The following is a 12,803-nucleotide window of genomic DNA, read 5'->3' as shown; positions in this document are numbered from 1 at the left end:
CACACCCCAAAAATATTGATTTATTATTCTGAACAACATGTAGAACAGATGAAACAAACATTCAGAAACAGCAGAATACGGGATATTATAAGTTACTGTACAGTAATGGAGAGAGAGGATGGGAAACACAAGGGCCGACAGAGACTGCAGGGAGCATAAAAGAATGAGCAGGGCAGATGTGGGCACATACATGCAGCACTCTCTGTCTGGAAAGAGAGGGGTTACAGCTATGAAGAGATTACCTCCACAGCCCTGTCCCCTGATGTAAGCCCCAGCCTGAAAAGGATCTGCTATGATTTGGAAATTGAGGGAGACTTCCTGGGTCAGAGTACAGAGCTGTAGACCCCGCTATGCAGGCCATGCCCCCCCCCCACTCACGCTACCACCCAGTACAGGGAGCTCTTAAACCAAAGCAATGCTCTTAACCTCTTAAGGACGCATTACGTACCCGTACGCCATGCGCCCGTAAGAGGTGTTCAAAGCGGGGCCGCGCGGCGACCCCGCTCTGAACCGCCGCGGTTCCTGGTGCTGTTTGTAGCCCGGGACCGCGGGTATTAGCGGGCACGGTCCGATCGCTGTGCCCGCTAATACAGTAATCAGATGCAGCTGTCAAACATGACAGCTGCATCCGATTACCAGATGCAGCATTTCCCTGGTATCTAGTGGGGACCGGAGGAGCGAGGGACCGGAGGAGCGAGCAGCCGGGGACCGCTCCAAGATGGCACTGTCCCCGACTCGGCACTCGTTTGTTTTCGGATGCCGAGTATTGTTATTAGTAAAAAGCCCCCTCCCCTAATAAAAGTTTGAATCACCCCCCTTTTCCCAGGTTTTAAATAAAAGTAAATAAATAAATAAACATGTTTGCTATCGCCGCGTGCGTAATCGCCCGAACTATTAATTAATCACATTCCTGATCTCGTACGGTAAACGGCGTAAGCGTAAAAAAATCCCAAAGTGCAAAATTGTGCATTTTTGGTCGCATCAAATCCAGAAAAAATGTAATAAAAAGCGATCAAAAAGTCGTATATGCGCAATCAAGGTACCAATAGAAAGTAAACATCATGGCGCAAAAATGACACCTGACACAGCCTCATAAACCAAAGGATAAAAGCCTTATAAGCATGGGAATGGAGCGATTTTAAGGAACGTATATTTGTTAACAATGGTTTAAATTTTTTACAGGCCATCAGATACAAGAAAAGTTATACATGTTATATATCGTTTTAATCGTAACGACTTGCGGAACATGCATAACAAGTCAGTTTTACCTCAGGGCGAATGGCGTAAAAACACATTTCCCCTAAATAAAAGAAATGCATTTTTTTTTCAATTTCACCACACTTTGAATTTTTTCTGGTTTTGCAGCGTACTTTATGCAAAAATTCAGCCTGTCATTGCAAAGTACAATTAGTGACGCAAAAAATAAGGGCTCATGTGGGTTTCTAGGTGGAAAAATGCAAATGCTATGGCCTTTTAAACACAAGGAGGAAAATCCAAAAATGCAAAAACGAAAATTGGCCCCGTCCTTAAAGGGTTAAACAAAGTCACAATTTTGAAAAACTGAGCTCTTAAATCAAAACACTCTTAAACCAAGGTACCACTGTGTGTGTATACACTCACCGGCCACTTTATTAGGTACACCTGTCCAACTGCACGTTACCACTTAATTTCTAATCAGCCAATCACATGGCGGCAACTCAGTGCATTTAGGCATGTAGACATGGTCAAGACAATCTCCTGCAGTTCAAACCGAACATCAGTATGGGGAAGAAAGGTGATTTGAGTGCCTTTGAACGTGGCATGGTTGTTGGTGCCTGAAGGGCTGGTCTGAGTATTTCAGAAACTGCTAATCTGGAATTTTCACGCACAACCATCTCTAGGGTTTACAGAGAATGGTCCGAAAAAGAAAAAACATCCAGTGAGCGGCAGTTCTGTGGGCAGAAATGCCTTGCTGATGCCAGAGGTCAGAGGAGAATGGGCAGACTGGTTCGAGCTGATAGAAAGGCAACAGTGACTCAAATAGCCAACCGTTACAACCAAGGTAGGCAGAAGAGCATCTCTGAACGCACAGTACGTCGAACTTTGAGGCAGATGGGCTACAGCAGCAGAAGACCACACCGGGTGCCACTCCTTTCAGCTAAGAACAGGAAACTGAGGCTACAATTTGAAATTGGACAGAAGATTGGAAAAACTTTGCCTGGTCTGATGAGTCTCAATTTCTGCTGCGACATTCGGATGGTAGGGTCAGAATTTGGCATCAACAACATGAAAGCATGGATCCATCCTGCCTTGTATCAACGGTTCAGGCTGGTGGTGGTGGTGTCATGGTGTGGGGAATATTTTCTAGGCACTCTTTGGGCCCCTTAGTACCAATTGAGCATCGTTGCAACGCCACAGCCTACCTGAGTATTGTTGCTGACCATGTCCATCCCTTTATGACCACAATGTACCCAACATCTGATGGCTACTTTCAGCAGGATAATGCGCCATGTCATAAAGCTAGAATCATCTCAGATTGGTTTCTTGAACATGACAATGAGTTCACTGTACTCAAATGGCCTCCACAGTCACCAGATCTCAATCCAATAGAGCATCTTTAGGATGTGGTGGAACGGGAGATTCGCATCATGGATGTGCAGCCGACAAATCTGCGGCAACTGTGTGATGCCATCATGTCAATATGGACCAAAATCTCTGAGGAATGCTTCCAGCACCTTGTTGAATCTATGCCACGAAGAATTGAGGCAGTTCTGAAGGCAAAAGGGGGTCCAACCCGTTACAAGCATGGTGTACCTAATAAAGTGGCCGGTGAGTGTGTATATATATATATTTGGCAAAATGTAAAAGGAGGGTGATTTGGGAGGGGTACGATAGCTGGAATTATTACTCACCGATAATTCGTTTTTCATGAGTCCATCATGACAGCACCAGCTGGAGATTGATCCCCATTGGTCCTAATAGGAACAGGAAGCACAAGAGGTTAAAAAGGGCCCCACCCCTCCTCCTCCTCAGTGGTTTACAGATTACTACCAACATAGCACAACATAAATATACATTGCGGGCGGGTAATAAATGGGTGCTGTCATGATGGACTCATGAAAAACGAATTATCGGTGAGTAATAATTCCAGCTTTTCAGATCGTCCCCCATGACAGCACCACCTGGAGACATACCAGATAATCCATTTAGGGTGGGACCACAGCCTGTAACACTTTGCGTCCGAACGCCATGTCCTGAGACGCTGTCATATTCAGCTTGTAATGTCTGTAGAACGTATGAGGTGATGACCAGGTTGCTGCTCTACAGATCTGTTCTAATGAAGCTGCTGATTTTTCTGCCCAGGAGACAGAGACTGCCCTGGTGGAATGGGCTCTAAGTTTCTCTGGAACCTGTTTACCTGATGACTTGTAGGCTTCTGTTATTGCAGACTTCATCCATCTTGCTATTGAGGCTTTGGAAGCCTTCTTACCTTTATTACGCCCTTGGAATTGTAATAGTAGGTTGGAATCCTTCCTCCATTCTTTTGTAGCCTCTAGGTAAGTAATGACCGTCCTGCGGACGTCTAAAGAATGAAAATTAGCTTCTTTATCATTATTTGGTGGATCACAGAAAGAAGGTAGCACAATATCTTGGGATCTGTGAAAATTCGTTACCACCTTGGGAAGAAAAGACGGATTTAATTTAAGGATGATTTTATCGTCTAAGATGGTTAGGTAAGGGTCTTCCACGGACAACGCCTGGATTTCACAGACTCTTCTTGCTGAGGTAATCGCAATCAAAAATACTGTTTTAAGAGTCAAAAATCTCATTGATAGCTTGTCAATGGGTTCAAAAGGATTTTGGGTTAAGGCTTGAAGGACCAAAGTAAGGTCCCAAGGAGGAGTGAGATTAGTGATTTTTGGCTTCATCCTGGCAACAGCTCGAAAAAATCTCTTAACCCACTTGTGTTCAGAGATGGGGGCATCGAAAAAACATCCCAGTGCGGATACCTGTACCTTTAAAGTACTGAGGGCTAGCCCCTTATCCAAGCCATCTTCTAGTACTTGGAGAATGTCTGGGTTAAGAGGATCTGGAGGAGACTCACCACACCAAGTACAGAATTTTTTCCAGTATTTTAGATAAATAGTGGAGGTTACATCTTTTTTGCTTTTCAGCATAGTGTCTATGACCTTAGAGGAGAGACCCTTGCGGGCTAAGAAGGACTCTTCAGTAGCCACGCTGCCAGATGGAGTTGTTCTAATCCCTGATGACGTAGAGGGCCCTGGGTCAGAAGGTCGTGTGTCTGAGGCATAATGATGGGATCCTCTACCGACAGACGTCTTAGGAGGCAGAACCAGCTCAGTCTCGGCCAAACTGGGGCTATGAAGATGACTCGCGTTTGGCCTGTTAGGATTTTGTGAAGGGCCTTCCCTAGCAGAGGGAAGGGAGGGAATGCATAAGCTAGGTGAAAGTCCCAGTTCTGGACTAGAGCATCCACTCGCTCTGGATTGTCCTGTGGATTTAATGAGAAGAATCTTTTTACCTTTTTGTTTCTCTTTGATGCAAAAAGGTCTATCTCTGGGGTGCCCCATTTTTCTGTGAGGTTTAGAAATACTGCCTGACTGAGGCTCCATTCCCCTGGTAGCATTCGTTGGCGACTGAGGTAATCCGCCACGACATTGCTTGAGCCCTTTAGATGGACTGCTGTTAGGGACTGTAGATGTAGTTCCGCCCAGATGAAGATCTTTTCTGATAGTCTTTGCAACAGGGAGTGGCGTGTCCCTCCCTGATGGTTTAGAAACACCACAGTTGTCACATTGTCCGAATACACTTTGACGTGTTGTTGGCGGAGTTGATGTTCTGCTTGTCTTAAAGCTTCATATGTTGCTCTTAGTTCTCGATAATTGGAGGAACAGAGACTTATCCTCTCCGACCATTGTCCCTGTAGGTACCGGCCTCCTATATGGGCGCCCCAGCTCTGTTGACTGGCATCCGTGGTTAACGCTGTCACCTGGGAAGGAAACCAGAGAAGACCTTTGGTTAGGTTCTTTTCGTTTACCCACCATTTTAGTGATGCCTTTACTTGACTGGATACTGTCATTTCCGTATCAAGGGAAGACTGAAGCCGATTCCATGATTTTAGGATCTGGGACTGCAGTGTCCGAGAGTGGCTTTGACACCAAGGCACTGCCGGGATGCAAGAAGTCATTGATCCCAGGACAGACATTGCCTCTCGTATGGTCGTCACTTTTTTCTTGGAGAACTTCCTGAATTTTTCTAGAAGCGTGTTTACCTTCTCTTGGGGAAGAAATGTCGTCTGAAGTTCCGTATCTAGGAGCATGCCTAGGAACTTTTTCCTGTGAGACGGATGTAAGTCCGATTTTTGGAGGTTTATGATCCATCCTAGTTCCTGAAGGCAAGATATTGTTATTGCAATATTTGACTCTAGAAGATCTTTTGACTGCGCTACCAACAGTAGGTCATCTAGATATGGAATAATTGTCACATTTTGTAGTCTGAGATAGGCTACTACTTCAACCATAACTTTTGTAAATATGCGTGGTGCTGACGCTATACCAAATGGTAGGGCTTTGAACTGAAAATGGTGAGTAATGTGGTTGTGGATTATTGCGAATCTCAGATATTTCTGATGTTTTTCATATATGGGTATATGAAAATAGGCGTCTTTAAGGTCTATCGTGGCTAACCAGGCACCCTTAGAAATTAGGGGGATGGCTGTTTTGAGTGTTTCCATTTTAAATCTTTTATACACTATTACCTGGTTTAGAGGTTTAAGATTTATTATCGTTCTATAGGTACCATTAGGTTTCTGGACCAGAAACAATCTGGAATAGTGGCCCTGACCTTGTTGGTCCAGAGGTACCTCGATAATTACATGTAATGTAAAGCTCTGATACCCCTTGCCACAGACGCTCATTTAAGGTGTCCGATCCTAATTAAGTGGTACAATATATTTGAGGAGGGGTCTGAAAATTAAATTTTAAACCCGTTTTCTAAAGATGACAGAATGAAAGGGTTTTTAGTTATGTTCTCCCATTGATGATAGAACTGGGAGAGTCTGCCCCCCACCGGAATGCTGCTATTGCTTTTTATCTGAGGATTTAGGGTTGAGGAGGAACTCTCTCCCTTTTTCACCCTTGGGGTAGCTCCACGTCCCCGTTTTGCCTTTACCTCTATAGGATTTAGAGGGATACTGCTTAAAGGAACGAAAATTTTGTTTACCTTTTGCAGCTTTTTCCTTGGGGAAGTCCTTCTTTTTGTCGGCTGCTTGCTCTAGAATGGTGTCGAGCACGGAGCCGAACAGCATGGAACCTTCAAAGGGAATGGCACACAGTTTATTCTTAGATGTACTATCCCCATCCCAGTTTTTAAGCCACAGGGCCCTTCTGGCTGCCGTAGTTACAGCCGCAGATTTAGCTGCAAAACGATCTGATTCAGCTGAGATATCTACTAGATAAGCAGTGGCCAGTTTGAGCATAGGGATGGACTCCAAGATCTTTTCTGGAGGAGTCTTTTTCTCTAGATGGCTTTCCAACTCCTGGAGCCAGATAAACAGAGATCAGGCTACGGTGGTAGCAGCAATATTTGGATTGATCGCAGAGGACGTGGAGGTCCATGCTCTGCGCAACAGCCCATCTATTTTCCTGTCCATAGGATCTCTTAACTGTGAGGCATCCTCGAAAGGAAGAGAAATTTTCTTCACCATCTTGGAGACCTGTACGTCTACCTTTGGAGACTCAGTCCACAACTTAGTTTCCTCCTCGTCAAAGGGGAACCTGGCTCTATATTCCTTTGCAATTTGCAATTTCTTTTCTGGCTCCTGCCATTCATCTATAACTAAACCTTTTACATTTTCATGCACAGGAAATACTTGTCTTTTTTTCGGTTTGAGACCACCAAACATTTCGTCCTGTTTATTAGAGGGTTGCTGCACCTCTTCTATATCCATTGTGCTCCTTACAGCATTCAATAGGATGTCAGTGTCTTCAGCCGAAAAGTAGTATTTTCTAGTATCTTGTACCACATTCTCTATAGTGGGTTCTATATCCTCAGCCTCAAGTTCCTCAGATTTATCCCCAGTAGATATAGCTTCCACCTCCGAGTCGGAGTCAGCAATAACCATGCGCCTTTTTTTAGGTGGTGGTTGAGGGGAAGGAGGCTTATCTTTAATTAAAGCTGCAGACACTGAGGCTTTAACCTCTTCAGTGATAGCTTTACGGAGTTCATCCATAACTGAGGTGCCAATATTCTGGCTGTACAGGGCTTACATAGTTGTTTTTCATAACCCTCTGGCAGCCTGTCATTGCATATACTGCATCTCTTAGATTTAGGCTTCTTAGCCGTCTCCTTGTCTCCCTAGAGAGAGAAGGGGAGCTATTACCAACAAGTTTGTAATAAAGTATAGTAAGTGAGCCCATGGCTCAGCTACTTACTGGGTTCGCCGCAGTGGCCTGCTCCACAGATTCAGAGCGGGGAGCGTCCATGATTCAAAGAGAACAAATGCAGCACTGGCTTACCTTAAATAAGCAGCAGACCTCAGATCAGCTGGGATCCTGGCGCCAAAACCGCCCCCAGCACCTGCCCTCCGGCATCCCCATTGCGGCAGCGTTCCGGTGGACGCCGCCATTTTGGAGGCGGAGCTTCCAGTCCCAGGGTACCCCGCGCGACGCAGCATGATGACGTAGTACGCGGCGTCATGACGTGGGACGCCGCGCGCGCCGGCAGGGATCCTGGGCCGGAAGGAAACCAGGAAAACCACACACGTGGGACCGAGGCCTGGCACGCAGCTCCATGCTGCTTCCCCTGCTGCTTAAACTCATTAAGCGCGGCAGCAGGGTAACGATGGGACCAGGAGGCACAGACCCGAAGTCGCGCGACCCGGTGCGAGCAATCGAAGAGGCGTGGAGGATCCAGTCGCCTTCGCCCGCCTGGCAGAAAAACACTGATCCTGCGCCAGCCCCAGGAGAAAGAGGTAAACCTCTCTGTACTTGTGTCCTGTAGGAACAGGAAAACACTGAGGAGGTGGAGGGGTGGGGCCCTTTTTAACCTCTTGTGCTTCCTGTTCCTCTTAGGACCAATGGGGATCAATCTCCAGGTGGTGCTGTCATGAGGGACGATCTGAAAAGTACTATAATAGAAGCCTGTGTACATGTATAGCACAGTGTGCTGAAGCCCAGGCGGCCATGCTGTTAATGTATGCAGGGTCGGCTTCAATTTTTTGTGGGCCCTTGGATGCTAGGAAAGCAGGGTGACCCCATTATACTGACTACTATACAGGATGCTAAGAAAGCTGGGTGGTCTCCATTATTCTTACTTCTATACAAGATGCTAGGAAAGCTGGGTTATCTCCATTATTCTTACTACTATACAGGATGCTAGGAAAGCTGAGTGACCTCCATAATACAAGATGCTAGGAGAGCTGAGTGACCCCAATATACTTACTATACAAGATGCTGGGTGACCTTCAACTAGCAGTACCTTCCTGCTGTACAGCCCCTTCTCTCCTCCTCAGGCTAATCCTCTCCATGTGGTCGGCGTCCGGGGGCAAGGCTTATCAGACATACCAGGGGCTTTAGTTTGCTGATACATTTCCGGCAAAACTGGGAACTGGGGGGGGTAAAAGGCTTCAGCTGGCTTTACTCCACTTTGGTATGGTTGCCCTGTATTCTGGGGGAAACCGAGTGCAAGAGAGGCCCTTGAGGTGCTGTGGGCCCCAGTACTTGCCTGAGTGCTGATGCCGGCCCTGCATGTATGGCACAGTGTGCTAAAGCCCAGGCGGCCATGCTGTACATGTATGGCATGCATTGTAAGGAGTTAAAATTTAACTAGAGATGAGAAAACCTGAAAGTCATCATTTGATTAACGGATAGGCTCCATCCATGTTTTCTAGTGTGGTGTCCCACTAGGGGTGTTACTGTTGTTCGCACACTTCGCAAAAGTCTGTACTTTTGGTGGTCTTATTGCAGTCAAAGTAGTATTAAAGGGGAACTCCAAGTAGAGGTTAAAAAAATGAAACTTCTGCAGAAACATAAAGCATTACTTACCTGTCTATTCCATTTTTTTTTAAACTACCAAAAATCCATTTGTTTTGGGGGGGTTTGTTCTGTTTTGTGTTTCTGCACTTCCTGCTTGAGCAGTTGTACATAGTACTACAGGTTCCAGAATGCAATGCTTTCCCTCAGCTGTTCATCACAGTCCTCCACCCTGCCTATTCCCTGCCCAAAGTTGTTGCAGAACATCTAGGCTGTGTTCACATATTGCCATTTCATTGTGTTACTGATTTATTTGCAGTAATTTATGATTTCATTGTGGTCCCACCCGCACAGCACGCTGTATTCTCTACCTGTAACACCACACTGTATTCTCTACCTGTAACGCTGATATTGGAATAAAGTAAAGGACGTTTTGAATTTTTTTTTCTTTTCATTTCCACACACATATTATGATCGAGCATCTGTTATCTTTAAAGTTGAGTCCCACAATAAGGCTCTGATCCTCTTTGCCGTTAAGCATCATTTACTTGTGTTACTGCATCATTTTTGTGAATACGTTGCAGTACTGCAATGACACTTCAACATGTGTGAACACAGCCCTAATTTCACTGCACACTTCTACACAATTAGAGAAATCAGTGAGAAAACACCTGCTTCTGGCTAGTGAGAGATGGTGAATCACTCAGGGGATTGGAGCATCCAGCCAAGCCTCCTGGGACATCACGCCCTGCCCCTCGTCTGCATGATCAGCCTGATCTCAGCAAACACACACAATGTGAGACAGAGGCATGTAAGATTTGTCTCCTAAGGGGGGAGAGCAAAAGGAGCAGGAGACAATGTGAATTTGCACAGATGCCATTTTTTTCACTTCCTGGATTTCTATCAGCTTCCAGTGCGGCACACCGTACAGATACGGTAATACATTGTATAGACACATATTTAACTTTTAATGTACTTTTAATAGAAAACAAGTTTTTCTTATCCGGAGTTCCCCTTTAAGGGATGAGCACTAGAGATAATTGTGTTATGTATTTAAGTGTGGAAGCTGCACACCTGAAGTGTCTCAAAGGGTTATTGTAATTATGTATACCAGAATCTGTGAACCAGTAGGATATTTACTTTCTTCTGTCCTATCACCTCCTCTCTTTCTGTTCTTCTGTTGCACTCTGTCCACCCAACCACAGCGCACCTTACACGCTGGATAGAAGGTTAGTACCTTAGGTGAAGGAGGAGTCTTAGACGAGATTCTGTGGAGGAAGAGCGCAGCTTACATAGCTCTCCACAGTGGTTCTACCTGGGCCCTGGCTCTCTGCCAGGTCCCCTCATAAAGAAGAGTAGTAGTCTTAGTCAGTGCCCCCCATGGGTAGGACGCAGGACAGTGCTCTCTTACAAAATTCTCCCTTAGTGCCTATATCCTGCATGATGCAGTGTTAAACCCCTCGGGAGAGGATTAGCCAGCAGATCACCTCAACCCACGCCGTGGACACGGAGAGACGACAGGGCAGGACAGTATCCACTACAAAGCAAAGGAGCTAGGAACTGATCCGGGTGGAGCAAAGTTACTATAAAAGTCTATAAACTCCATATCGCAGCGCACGTGTCAACCAGGGAACACTCAGCACTCTGCTCATCCCAGGTAACAAGGTCTAGAGCCAGTGTCACCAATTAGTACGGTTCAGCCAACGCTAGTGGGCATAAGGTGGTGTGAAGACTCTAGAAAGGTCAATACACAGGCACAGGTTTCTTATTCTTCTTCTAAAAATATTTTCTATATGCTCCAACATCCCGGCAGAGCACATTACTACTTGATTGGGTAGAGACTCTCACGGCACTCTCCTTTCTACTACGCTACCTCAGTACAACTCTACTATATCCCACTCAGCACGTATGACACAGATCTGGTGGTCCTACGTTCAAGTATTTATTGGAACTTTATCAAGTGTATATCTAAGCCCATCTGTATTACCTGATGCACATTTACCAATAGTAAATCAAGTCAACGTTATTCACGGAGTCTGTGATTATTCACTACCACCTACACAGCATATACACCGCAACCTTGGGACATCTCCCCTTTCTGTGGGTGGCAGGTCCTACTATCCGGGAGGGTCATTATACCGCTCTGGCCATCTAAGACTACACTATCCCTAGGGACCCGGCAGCAACCCAACAGGACACCGACCACAGGGGAAAAGGGTACAACTGGCCTTACACCTTAAAAGCAGGCGTGCCATCACACCTGTGGCGTCACGTGACAAAACCTTAGGCCCAGTTCACACAGAACAAGAGGGGCGGAATTGTGCGCCACGGAATGCCGTTATCCTCCGTGTCATAATGAACATGTTCATTCTTCAGTGCGGAGAGACTGTGAGCGATGCGGGCGCGCCTCCCATACAGTGTCATTATGACACGGAGGCTAATGGCATTCCGCCCCTCTTGTTCTGTGTGAACGGGGCCTAAGGTCCGGCTGAATCTCGGCCATCCACCACAGGATTAGCATCACACTTCCATCTAGCAAGTGACCTACCGTCCCACCGCTATAACACCATCCGGGGGCTCCCACACGAGGACTCCTCAGGGCTGCATCACGCTTCTACAGCCACACACTCCTACAAATACTGAGTGTGCGCAAGGCTCACTGGTCTCTAAATAACATTATTACTCCCACACAGTGACAAAAACTGTAGTAAGACAATCAAATAGTCCCATAAAACCAGAGTGGTACATATAGAAACTACAGATCATAAGTCAAAATGACAATTTTAGGCAAATTATTTTCATTAAAAAAAGTTTTTAGTTTTTTTTTAGCAGTAAAATAAAACGTTGAATAAAAGTAACGTGCTGTAATTTTACCGACCCAAACGTTATCACTTTCCCCTCAATGTTTTCCCGTTTCACCATTGTACATTGATATTGTAAGAACACCTCACGCTTCCTGGGCATTGCAGACAGGCCCCCGTGCCCGGCCGGTGGAGGCACCGTGCTACACGCACTAAGTTGCGGCTGAGCGCGGAACCTCCTTGCGCTCCCGGTTACTAAGCGGTAGGAGCGAAACCTCCAGCCGTGCAGTGTGGAGCGCGCCCGCCGTGACGTCGTGTTCCCCATTCCCCCCTCCACTATTGCTGCTACGTCACGTCCAGAGCGGGAGTGCGCATCCTGAGGAGGAGGAGGGAAGATGGCGACCTCAAACAATCCACGGAAATTCAGTGAGAAAATTGCTCTGCACAACCAGAAACAGGCAGAAGAGACTGCAGCCTTCGAGGAGGTGATGAAGGATCTGAGCATCACCCGAGCTGCACGGGTAAGGCGAGCGCCGGGCACTGGGGAGCATGCTAAGATGTGGAGGAAGAGACACGACCAACGGGGAGCTCATTACCAGACACCCCCCTCCGGGGCAGAGAGGGAGGCGGGGGCGGCCACCTGCACTGGGTGGAGGCAGCTGCCAGCAGGGTGCCCAGGGTTGGGCATAGGGAGGTGGTGGCCGCGGGGCTGATAGAGTGCTGCAGGCCTGTCATAGAGTGTCACTTCATCCCAGCATCTCTGGAGCCCGACACCTGCGCTACCTGGCTGCCTGGAGCAGAGCAGCACCTGCCCCTGCCCCTCCAGGCTGTGTAGCCTGCTCATCATGTCATGAAGGCTGCCCAGGCCTGACAGGTGCTCACCTGGCACTGATGGCAGCCACATCCTGTCTGCCTCTCATCTGTGTTGGCTTGGCTGACATCTGCTGCCTTTGGAGGTGGATCCTATTTGTTGCTGTGAACTTCGTCATGTAAAAGTGTTTTACTTGGGCATTGAGGTGTACTAGATGCC

The 12,803-nt window shown here is 46.8% G+C and overlaps 1 protein-coding gene across 3 annotated transcripts in view; it reads left to right on the top strand.

The window, feature by feature from the left end:
* Positions 1-12,128: 12,128 nt before the first annotated feature.
* The window catches only part of CRTC1 (CREB regulated transcription coactivator 1), a 131,029-nt gene continuing 130,354 nt past the window's right edge, over positions 12,129-12,803 (top strand). For all 3 annotated transcript variants that reach the window (XM_069962476.1, XM_069962475.1, XM_069962474.1), the window contains exon 1: positions 12,129-12,294. In XM_069962476.1, coding sequence (XP_069818577.1) covers positions 12,169-12,294 — 126 coding nt within the window. In that variant the 5' untranslated portion in view covers positions 12,129-12,168. The remainder of the gene's footprint in view (positions 12,295-12,803) is intronic.

This window comes from Dendropsophus ebraccatus, chromosome 3, assembly GCF_027789765.1.
Source record: "Dendropsophus ebraccatus isolate aDenEbr1 chromosome 3, aDenEbr1.pat, whole genome shotgun sequence".
NCBI classification, from domain to species: Eukaryota; Metazoa; Chordata; class Amphibia; order Anura; family Hylidae; genus Dendropsophus; species Dendropsophus ebraccatus.
The sequence above is the reverse complement of the archived record's forward strand: the minus strand, read 5'-3'. Positions and strand labels throughout refer to the sequence as shown.